Source organism: Brachyistius frenatus, unplaced genomic scaffold (assembly GCF_029030835.1).
Source record: "Brachyistius frenatus isolate BFR_SWC_R1_liver_20210118 unplaced genomic scaffold, ASM2903083v1 Contig_21, whole genome shotgun sequence".
In the NCBI taxonomy this organism is placed as follows: Eukaryota; Metazoa; Chordata; class Actinopteri; family Embiotocidae; genus Brachyistius; species Brachyistius frenatus.
The window spans coordinates 1,561,712-1,573,776 of NW_027210620.1; the positions used below are offsets into that span (position 1 = coordinate 1,561,712).

Genomic DNA, 12,065 nt, shown 5'->3' on the forward strand with positions numbered 1-12,065 from the left:
CTCTTCCTCTTTGAACATACATCCAGCTTTCATCACTTTCTCTGCCACATCTTTGCTCTGCTTGTTTTCTTTCACTCTGTGCATTGAGGATCCCACGTCTCTCCTCCCACTGCGCCCGGCTCTCCGTGTGAAGAGCTGTTGACTTTGCAAAGTGTCAGAATCTATGGTGTAAGTGTTTATGCTGCAGTTACGGAAAAGGATTCACCTCCCTCGACCTTTACTACGCAGTTAGAAATGCATTAATTTTACTTAGTGTTTAATGGGAAATTCAATACTTTACAGCCATTATGACTATTGGTTATGACAGCCTTTTATTCACCACTTTAAATTGCAGAGACTCGTGGAAGATGGACTCTGGCAAGAATGAGATTAATCGGAGGGAGGAATCATAGAACCTCTAAAAGCTTTTGAGGCAAACTTAACAGAATCATCTCAAACAGGGAAAGCAAGGAAACTTCTGAGTCGGTAACTGCATTGAAACTTTCTGCTCGACTTACTGACTGATTTACATTGCGTATTAATGCACATGCACAATTAGTAGCAGCATGCGTGACGATGTCTTGCGTCTTAATCGTAAAAATTCAATGGCTCCGACTGAAGACAAATTGTTTCCTTTATTCTCGAGCTGTGAGCCGTCGCACACTTTCCTCAGCTCTCCATCGGGCGCCATAACACGTCTCATCCATCACCGCCGTCGCCGCTGCCTCTCCATCCATCGAGTCCCAGGTTGAACTGATTAACCAGGGAAGTGTATTGTTTTGTCCCGGTGTTGTGACAGGACGTGGCAACGGCGAGAGAAAAAATCTGTCATCCTGTCGGGGGTGAGGTGGGGTGGGGTGGGGTGGCGGGTGGGGGCATCGGGCGGTGGTTCTGGCTCAGAGAGCGGCCACTTTATTTACCCACCAAACCCCGCAGCTGTCAGAACGTATCTGTATGATGAACTGCGCATATTTATGAGAGCTATATATATATGTGACAGTGCACCCTCAAGATCTGTGAATCATACGAAGGGGGGCGGGTGGGTGGGGGAGGGATGGATGGGGGGAGGGGGGTCGACATCAAGAGCTGCACAGAGGGAGAGAAAGAGAAGCAGCAAACGCCTTCTTGTGCGTTTTCTGGAATACTTCTCAGTGGGTGTGATGCATGCGGCGGGATAGTGGTGCAAATTTGGGTTAGGGGGATTAAGGTGGTACTTACTTGCACTGTGCGTGGTAATACTTAATCAGGTTCTGGAGGAGGTCCACTCCTTTCTTGGTCTTGATCTCATTTACTTTGATCAGGTACTGTGAGAAGAGGAGAGGTGGAGAGTTCAGCCGTGAGTTGAAATTCAGGTTATGTTAGAAGGATTCTTTGGTTTAATGAGGTATAATACTGCAGGTTTTCTGCTTCGCCATAGACACGCATAATATGAGTTGTACTATGTTAATCTTCGTGAAGCCTTTGATGTAAGACCGGAGATTGCCTTGACCCTGCGGGAGTGGCGACCAGACTGGTAAACACAGTGGAATATTCCTCGCGGAACAAGAGAACAGCATCCCTTTGCCTTGATCTAAATAAAGTTTCAAAAGGGCGATGAGAAGTATTTCACATTAGCATTAAAGGAAAAAAAAAAAAAGAATAGCCTCCAGAGGAAGTGCTTTGTAGGCTGTGTGCTCAGTCTGGGTGTCTGAGGATTGAAAACAAATGTCTTCAGACAGCGCGCCCACCAAACAAACGAATAAAAGATAATCTTTATCTTAAACTAATCCCACGGCGTGCCAATCCGCATGAGATTTACAAAGAGTCACAGCTAAAGACCACTTTCAGCTCCGCAGTCAAATTTAATCTATTACACAATACCTCTCTGAAGCTTCTGACGCCGACATGCACTTTCAATTTGCTCCTTATATCGTGTGTGTGTGGACGCATGTGTGTGTTAGCATACGCATGAGTGCCTGTTTGTGTGTGTGTATGCACGCATGTGCTGTCCCTTTGTCTGCCTGACAGCGCTTGTTGGACGGGAGATTATCCACATTTTGTCTGAGGCTTGTGTGGGTTCAGTGTTTGGGGGAACGCTGCCGCATGTGCGCCTTTGGACTCTTTTGTGTGAGTGAGCAGCGACGTTCGCGCTGCTGCCGTGTCTGGGCAGAACATAATGCAGCCCGCTGAGCCCTGCCTTTCCACACTCCTTCACTGGCAGCGTCGGATGAAAAGGGTGAGAGAGTGAGAGCATCCTGTAATCTGGTGATTGAGTAACAGAGAGAGAGAGAGAGAGAGAGAGAGAGAGAGAGAGAGAGAGAGAGAGAGAGAGTGCACGCAACAGAGAGAAAGGAGGTTAAGTGGGATGAACAGATTGCACCGCTGACTGTCCCACACACAACAACAGCAGCGCGGATATTTACAGCACTCGTGACTGTTGATTACGGGAATATCTGATGTTTGTGATTATTCTGGCTCCTTTTTTATTTTCATTGGTAGATAACCTTCAACACTTGCAACATGCTTCAAAATACAAATAAATAACATTATTCTTCCATTGAATGAAACAAAAACAGGAAAAACGCGTATTAAGTCTTAAATCAAAGATATTCATCACACCAATGCAAAAAGTCTGTAAATCAAAAACTGTCATAATTAATAATTAATGCTATTTTTTTTTTTGCAACAACAGCACAATAACACCAGTAATGCTGGAAAAATAGAAGCCGCGCTCATCTATCTCCTCACAGCACATCTCTTTACACAACCTTACAAAACAATGATAAAGATTTCCACTTCCTGACCCATGAAGCCCCTGAAATACATTACATTTAGCTGACGCTTTTATCCAAAGCGACTTACAACACACTGATGGTACACCATCGGGAGCAATTTTAGAGTTCAAGGACACTTAGGCCTGTGGACAGGAGGAGCTGGGATCCAACCACCAACCTTCCGATTAGTGTGCAACCCACTCTACCAACTGAGCTACAGCCTCCCTTTAACTGATTAACATTACATTAACTGATGTGGTTTGATATCTCTGGATCTGAATATATTAGTGTCTCTACAGATGCATTAGCAGCTGCTGAGATATCGACTTTGAAAACTCGGAATATTTTTCAACTCTACGCTGAACTACGTACAGAATATGAACAGAAACAAGGCACACACGTTCTTATTATTATGCATTTCGATGTTGTTCAGACAAATATATTCTTGAAACCACAAAATCATCAAATCTGGAATTTCAGAAGCCAACAAAAGAGGAAGCCATGTGTTAATGTAATGTGGGAGCTACGACTTGTTTTTTTGGCATCCTGCATCAAACGGAGGCGGACTGCAAGATTGGATAATGCAGCGACTGATGAGTAGCTTTTCTGAATTCATGCAAAGATAAATCTGTTTCAAGTGCTGGCTCAAACATTTTTGGAACAATGTACGAAATGATAGCGTGAAACCGGAGTCACAGTGTCGATCCTGCACATAATATCACCAAAATCTACTGCTTCTCCAGAGAGCTATGTCCTTTTTTTCTTCTTATTCACAGCTCTACTGTTTGGGTTCGCTCTCATCACTTCCTTGCTGACATTTTCAGCTGCAGCGAGCAGCTGTTTGCAGTAAAAAACGCTCAGTATAAAAAGTTTAAAGAGACAAAATATTTCACTGAGGAGATGGTGGAGACCCAAAACAGAGCTAAAAGACACTTAGGTGGCTAAAAAAAAAAACTCCAATTTCATGATAATGAATCTCTGTAAGTGCTGTATGTGTAAATAAGCAAGTGTTCTTTAAAAAGTTGGCCATATAATCCTGAAAAGATGCTGGTAATAGTTTTTTTTCTTCTCAGAATGCCATTTTTTTCGAATTCAACCCGAACCCATGTCGTATTCAGTGCAAACAGAGCTGGGGAACATGTTTTTCATGTTCCCATTATGTGGTTTGTAGATCATAACACGGTTATGATGACTCCCAAAAATGTGCTAGTTTACCTTTATGTCTTAACAAAGGGAACGTGACTGAGTTGCATTAAAGTTTCCGACAAGAAACTTCTCATGATGGGAGATGAAATGGATGTTGGTCAAAGTCTAAGTGAGGTCAAAACTGTGCTCGCATCTAGGATAGGATGCTAAGGCATTACCAGCCTAATAGCTGTCACTAAAAGGGCTAAAAAGTATCATAAGAAAAGTAAATTACATTTGATGGCAGCAGACTCACACTTTTCATAAATATTAATTCAAATAAATTTGCTTTCAAGCCCAGTTGTGACTGGCACGTGCTAACATGCTAAACTGAGTTGGTGTAACAGGGTTAAAATACCTGCTGAAGCATGTTAGCATGCCGACGTCAGCATTCAGCTCAGCCTCATAGAGATACAAGCACGGCTGCAGTTACTGGAAAACATTTCTGGTAACTAAATGTGACGGAGCCGCACAGAACGTGCTCCGTAACAGAATAGGAAGTTTGAACACAGGTGGAAAATGTGGGCAAGAAAATACCTCGGAGTCACACCGTGAAGAGGGCACAAAGGGACAGCAGCAAGTTTTGTAGTGAATAATTCACACAGCCGACAGCAGTGCAATAGCTATTGGTCCATTATGTAATTTGAGTAAGAAGAAGAAGGGAAAAAAAACAACCCTACCAGGATAAAACAGTGAACAAGGCGTAGGCGTCACCACCCACCACTAGAGAGGATTCTGGCAGAGCAGCGTGAGCTCTAACAGTTTGTTCTGACTCTCATGGGCACATAAAGAACTCGCATTTGTTTTACACTTAAATTCTCTCGGTCAGATTTCCTTAAATTCAGCCTCAGTGCACTTAATGGCAAAGACAGTCACACGACGTTAAAAAGCAGCCACGTTTACGCAGCCAGAGGAACATCTGAAAACACTTAAATCAAAAGGCAAACAGTTTGTTTAGTGCGAGCTCAAATATCTGACATATATCGAGAACTGTTTTAGTTTTTTGACTTGTATTTGCTACATTTTCCACTGATCCACTGACAAGTAATCACTGTAAACAGACTGGTGACATACATACCTTTCTCATGAATGAATGTAGACACAGCTGCATCTTTTTGGTGCAACTGAAATCCCTACACGTTGCGCTGCACGTGTTACAGCTTTAATATAAATTATGCAAATCATCTGAGAGAAATAAAATCAGCTCAAGCTTAAAATCTTGCTCAAATACATGCGGTGAAGGGAAATTCACAAACTATCGGATTTCAATTAGAAGAAACGCAAACATTTAACGAGCTAATGGAAGGAGCGGTTTGTTTTTGCCAGACAAACTGTGTTTTTTGTTTAGATGAGGACTCGGTTTTAGATGCAGTGCTGCCGTGAGCATGACCTAAAACAGCATACAGAAAATGTTCAGTGAGTCACAATGAGAAAGCGGCTCCATGAGCTCATGCGAGCGTCATCGGACGGCCCACAAAGCTGCCTTTTCGGGCGAAGTAACCTGTGACCTGACCACAATCGCTGCTCAGAAGCCATGACTAAAATGTCCTCTTGACTCGACTTACCTCTAGTATTAATGTAAGATCTGGATCTGGATCCACCTGCATGTCTCTGGTATTAATAAACATTGTTATCTTCAGTGTGCTTGCAGTGTGGTTGAATCTCAATAAGCCGGGCAGGTAGAGCTCACGGCAGGATGTGGCGTTAGGTAACTTTTCAACTTGTGTGGTGGATTTTTTTTTTTTTAGCACAACTCAGTGCTAAACCCAATAACCTTTATTGGAGATAAAGTTTTAGCTGAATTTCAGGAGCAGGACCACGCCTCAACCACTCCCCCACTTCCGGCCACACTCCTATAAATATCCACCCACTCTAAACCTCGGCCTGTTCACGTTTTCCGCATCCCACCCTCCCGCCCTCTTGTTAAACCGTTTCACTTATTGTTATCATGTTTCATAGCCTTTATCCTTCCGTCCCACATGGAGATCTCGGGGATCTGCAAGGCCCGGGAGTCGCAGTGGATCCTCGACTAAGCCTTCCCCAAACCGCGAAACTCTCACCCTGGCTTAATCTCCCCCAATCAATGAAGGTTCGCCCTCGGCCGAGGCGGGGTCCTAGCTGGTGAAAGTATAATGTTATAGCATGGGTTCTGCACACCTTGCATTAACTTGACACAGATACAGAGTCCTATATGTTCATTCCAGGAGTTAAACGAGTAGTAGACTTTACTTACTTCACACATCTGGAGCTGAAAGAGACGTCGCTCCTTCTCCATCTCCTCGGCGATCTCCGCCCCGGTGATCTCGGTGCGGATCATCCCATGCTGCTTGGCGTGCTCTCGCTTCTCCTTCTCTATCTTTGTACTGACACAGAACAGAGGACAAGTCACCTCTCCTCCTGGACGCTCCGAACACCGTCAGCGGCGTTTGAGCCATTATTCCCACGACTCTACAATGAGCCTGTGATTGTGCAAATCTGGAGTAAGGCAACAGCACACTTTAATTATCCACTTACAACTTGGCCTCGTAGTCTTTCCACGCTTTGTCAAAGGGCTTCTTTATGTCCTGCAGAAACACAGAAGGACGAGAATCAGCTAACTACAAGGAGGTCACCGTGGGGACGGAGTTATTTGCAGAGTTGGATGGCGACTTCAGGCCCAGAAAATGCCTCACAGCCGCTCAGGATTCACGGCCGGGATGCCCAGAGAGTGAGCACGCCCCTCCATGTACCTCGAACGTCAGGGGGTCATGACCCAGTTTGCTCGCCACTCGCCTCGAGCACAACACGAAGGAAGAGTTTACTTTCGCCAGATTTACAGCGAGATCCTTTTGAAGGAGAATTCTTCCCCTGACTCCCCCGTCTCTCTCGTAACTCGCTTAATCACAGACACGGAGGAGGAGACGTGGACGGAGAGATGTGCTGACGAGGCAGATCCACTGTCCCGCTGCTGAGCTGCGCCGTCGGGGGGCCCGGCTGAATCAAAACAGCAGCAGGAAGAGAAACAGTTTCAGTGTAAATCTCACCCCTTTCACGCCTTTCAAATCCCCTTTCAGCAGCGAGTCCAGGGTGAAGATCACATTGTGGCTGAGGCTCTGGAGCTGAAAGAGGACACAGGAGGACAGAGACACAGTGAGTTATGGTTAATATATCACAACACTGTCAGAAGCAAACATTTGAAGGACTGCCGAACCAAAACCACGAAAAGAATCAAAAATAATAGTGAACTATAAAGAAGTGCTGTCTGCGTAGCCAAAGCTTAATCGAAGTCATTCCTCTGCGCCTCGGAGCGACACTGTTGTCCAAAAACACATCATGGAACCTCATTCGCACTGTTCCTTCTTTACTATGAACATGGGCACTGTAGTTTTATGTCTTTACCACGAATAGTTTACAACATAAACCATCTTGCTGCCAAAACTTCAGTTTGAACCAAATCTCACAGGAGCACCAAATGTGTGAGACGGTTGTCAGTCATCCTGGTCAATCTCAGTTTCATTCAAAGGCAACTGGACTTCTTTTAGTTTCTTGAAGACGTTTGGTCTCTCCGTTCAGAACTGAAAAAGCCTTTCATCTTTAAGGAACTTAAAGTAGTCCATTTGCCTTTGGATAAAATGTAGATTGAGAGCATCAGATGTGGGTTAATCCACAGCTGAAAATAGTTCCCAGTAAATGCACTACCCATTTGCTAAAAACTACTATCCCCAGATTTAATAAAATAAAATAAAATCATAAAAGCAATACAGATTTTGTTGGTCACTAGGGCCCAGTGGAACAGGCTGTAAAAATAAGATTTATATATTATCACCTAAAAAGGCACTTACAAACAGTTACCTGCATACACACATTAAAGTTGAGCCTTATATCAGACAACCTGATGAGTTTGAGTCCAATATTTGCTCTCCTTTCAGTTCTGTTTTTGGGTTTATACACCAAAACAGAAGTAGGAAAAGCTCGGGCAGTGAAACCAAAACAACAAACTAAAAGACGCTAAAAGGCTCCATATAGATGAAGGGAACTGCAGAGTCAGGTAATAATTATTGATGTGATACAAACAACCCCGTCCCACATTACACAGTCATTTGAGCTTTTTAAGTTATTGATTAGTTAGCTTTAAAATGCGGGTTTGGGGCTCTGGGGAGGGAGGAGAAGGGGGAGGGGGTCGCCAAGTATTGAGAGAAGATCCAGCACACTGTTGGTTTATGATAAGAAAAACCCAGAAAAACGCCGGCCTCATCCGTTAACCGTCGGTGCAACGCATCGACACATTCGCGCTGCTGCGTCATAGCAAAACCTCCTGCCAAAAACAGCAGCACAAATGCAAGTTAGTCTACGGAAGAATTAGCAAAAGCTTGTGGTTTGCAGCAGCTCGGGTTGCACCAGCTCGGCTCAGCAGCTCTAACCGGTGGGATCAGCGAGGTCATTTACAACCCGTACAAAGCATTTAAGCCCCTGTAGTCGTTCGCCAAGTCCACACCGACGCACGGCAACGGTCAAGGAAGTAAACAACGCTTAATGGGCGCTAATGTGCTCCTTAAGTGCCTGTGTTGCATACAGCTAACATCAGAATCAATCGTTCACTGGCCGGCTGCCGGTGAGCTCGAAATAAAACATCCAGGAAACTGTCGATGTCTCTTTTTTTTTTTTTTTTTTTGGGCTTTTCACTAACCACACAATTCTCAGAAAGGGAAAAAACAAAAAACAAAAACTGAAGTCAAGTCATAGAAACGCTGGCCAAATCGGTTTGTAAAATCCTCACATTTAAGCTGATAACACATGTAGGACATCGAGGACGAGCACTATTCATCAATACTCATTTGTATTACACCTCGGGGCGCAGCTATTGAAGTCTGAAAATCGCACTCAATAAAATACTCGACATGAAAAAAAAAAAAAAAGACTGGGGTCAAAGGCGGAAAGGATGATTTCCCTTTCTCGCAATATGCAGGTAAACCCCGACAGGTGACCGGGAGGTTTCTGCGTTAGACAGACAAACACACCAACATACACGCTGTTGTTGTTGGTGCTGCCAAGTGTATTTATGGGGTGTAATCTCGCTGTCAGCTGCACAGGAAGAGAGAGAGAGAGAGAGAGAGAGATGGGTCTGGCTCTTCTTCCAACAACAATCACTCACAGAGGATTCAAACAGGACACATTATTCAACAAAAACGTCAGGGGGAATTCATGGCAGGCGGATAAGAGCATGCCTGGGAGGTGGGGGGAAGAGGGGTCAAAAAAAATAATACAAGGCTCCCGAAGTAGATGCAGCCGCAAGTCAGCTAAACTGTCCGGCTGCGATGATGATTTTTACCCTGTCTGCGATTTTGGTACAAGTGTCGAAATTGATGAACATGTCTTCTTCAGCTGAGAACAAACACTTCTGGTGTTACTTTTTTTTTCCGACTAGAAAAGGTCCATATCCTCCTCACTTTACTCCACCGCATACCTAACCTCCACCCCTTAACTTAATCCTAATCTTAAAACCCAAATCCTTAAACCACTTACGCAAGTGAAGACGGGGAAAAAATAAAGCCGCGCCTTGAAATGTTTCCTCCTTCTACCCTGGTGGGGGAAAGACAGTCCCGTAAAGACGAGACAGGCCCGCCGAGCTGTTCAGGGACTCACCAGGTTCTTCAGGAGGGTCGACAGCTCCTTGGTGAGGGAGGAGAACTTGACGAAGGCCGTTCCCAGGTCTGGGTTGTCCCGGCTGATGAAGTTGCTACCGAATTTGTCCAGAGCCTGCGCGTAGTTCTCTTCATTCTGGACGTGGTCTGTGTTAAGAGAGGAAAGGCCGAAACATGCGGTCAGTTTATCTGCGTGATCGGCTTGTATCTATGAACAGCGTTCGAGACTCAACTGAAGTTTGATGTAAAAAAAAAAAAAAACACAAAGAAATTCATGCTTTCCGTGTCTGTGATACCGTTTTCTGTAAGTTTTACCAGTCGTTTATTGAAAGCCTTTTTAACTCTCTCATTTGCTGGCTGGTTTAATGGGTCGTCGGTGAAGGATGAGAATAGTCTGAACAGTACTGTGAAAGTCTGCTCCAAGATAATTGGAGTCCAGCAAAGAGACTTGCGATTCCTCTGGGAGAAACAGGTGACCCAAAAAAAAGCTGAAAGACTCATCAGCCAATCAGATCGTGTTCGGTCCAGTGACCTTGCTGTGATGCCCTCAGGCCCACGTTATAATGTGACCCTGAGTAGAACAAAGTAGAAACTACTCCAAGTCGTTTATTCCCTCTGATATCAGGCTACTAAACGCTGACATCGGGCATTTTAAATGACTGAGACAGGTTTTGAATTTGGCTACTTATTTTTCTCTATAACTTTCCCTTCTTTCGTCCTCTGTATGTTGATCTGTTGCCTCTCACATACTACTAGCCTGTGAGTTTTAAAGTTGTGTGTATGGATTTGGTAAGCTGCAGATTAATTGCCCTTCTTGGGATCAATAGAGTTATCTGAATCTGATAAACTGAAACATCCTGGCAGGGCATACCGCTGCTGAGAACCTGCAGGTATCGCAAGTATAGTCACAGGAGCAATGACAGTGGTCAGATAGTGTCGGTTTTATACTTTTTTTTTACACTTGGAAAGCTGCTGGTGTTTCGATTTAAACATTTTACAAGTTTGTTTGAAATAATAAATGACTAAAAACCCCTGATGCCCCAAAGAACATTTTTTTTTTTTTTTTAATGGTTTTAAAAGCATTTTTTTCATAAAAATTTCAATATACGTGTGATATGCCACTCTTTGTTCTCCACGGTAACGGAGACACGAACCTCCGTGTCTGAATGTGATGTTCATAATAACACAGATGTGCAGTGGAAAGTTCCTCCACCGGAGCGGCGGCACGAGCGATTCAATAACAGACACGTGTGACCTCAGCTCTTGATTTCTGACCAGTTTCAATCCAGAGAGACCTTTGTTTTATAAATTCTGACAATAGCCAGTCGTCTTTACGCAGCGTTAACGTCAGCTTGACACGATGTGTGGTTTTCTAGGTCTGCGAAACTCCACGGGAGCCGTCAAGCCAAACAGCAGCATCCATCTGTCCTTGTCGTTAAGTTGGCGACGAAGAGGAGGTCGAGGGTGTTTATACGGTTCCCAGATCTTTAGAGGAGGCTTGCGAGGGAGGTCAGGTGAGACAAGAAGCCTGCATAGCTTCTTCCTGCAGCAGAACTGTCATCATAGTGGAAACTCAAATACAGTCCAAACAGGGAAGTTACCACTGACGACTGGTTTTTTTTTTGGTGTTTTTTTTTTCTCTCTGTCTTTTCTTACATGATTTACTGGGAATTTGGGGGTTTCAGCAAACTTGTGGTCAGTAATATGAATGAATGGATTCAGTGTTTCTCATTTTTTTTTTTTTTTTTTGTGCAGGAGTAGTCTTTGGATGAGCTAAAACCTCAAATTTACTTACACTTTTTAAAAACACTTAAAATGATTGTTTTTATAGAAATTAAATCAAGCCTGATATTTGATTCTATTCATGATTTCTATTTTTTTCTACTGTATTTACCGCCACCCATTCTGGCAGCCATTCTCACACCGGATTCAAATTACGCTAATGGTGAGGCACGTAATACAACACTTGTTTTATTGTTAACTGTCCTTTCTTTGTGTCAAAAATGTATTCCAGTTAAGTTCGTGGCTGCTGTAGTCTACGGGTCACGCTAACTTGCAAACCCCGCAGAGTTCCCCCCCCCCCAAAAAAAGCCATCATTTTTACATTAACAGTTTTAAACATTTGATTTTCACCCTGACTGAAAATAAACACAGAAAATAGCCGCCTGGAGCGACCATTTTGCAAAGTGCATTAGGTATCTCCATCAGGGGGGAGCATGCCAGCTGAACTAATCACCCTGCATATTCATTCATGCGTGTGTGTTTGTTTCCCACTGCTGCTGCTTCACATTACGAGTTGAATTGGTAAAACATGGGACGGCTTTTATTATGAAGGAGACAAAAAAAAAAAAAAAAAAAAAAAAAAAAGACGGTTATTTTTAAAAATTTCCTCAATGTTGATAGACGAGAAGAAGCGGCTACAGCGAGCCACCTTCAACTCAACAACAAGCCGGCCGACTCCTTTTATTCCACAGCTGTGTGGGAAACTACTTATGTCGTGTGGCTTGAAATCAGACACGTGGACGAT

At 43.8% G+C, this 12,065-nt stretch overlaps 2 protein-coding genes across 7 annotated transcripts in view; one reads left to right on the top strand and one right to left on the bottom strand.

The window, feature by feature from the left end:
- Positions 1-12,065, top strand: part of nfx1 (nuclear transcription factor, X-box binding 1) — a 113,389-nt gene that overhangs the window by 61,950 nt on the left and 39,374 nt on the right. The window lies entirely within an intron of this gene.
- Positions 1-12,065, bottom strand: part of asap1b (ArfGAP with SH3 domain, ankyrin repeat and PH domain 1b) — a 60,506-nt gene that overhangs the window by 26,004 nt on the left and 22,437 nt on the right. For all 6 annotated transcript variants that reach the window (XM_069696364.1, XM_069696365.1, XM_069696370.1 and 3 more), the window contains exons 4-8: positions 9,540-9,685; positions 6,941-7,015; positions 6,432-6,481; positions 6,151-6,280; positions 1,198-1,283 (exon numbers count right to left, since the gene is read on the bottom strand). In XM_069696364.1, coding sequence (XP_069552465.1) covers positions 1,198-1,283; positions 6,151-6,280; positions 6,432-6,481; positions 6,941-7,015; positions 9,540-9,685 — 487 coding nt within the window. The remainder of the gene's footprint in view (positions 1-1,197; positions 1,284-6,150; positions 6,281-6,431; positions 6,482-6,940; positions 7,016-9,539; positions 9,686-12,065) is intronic.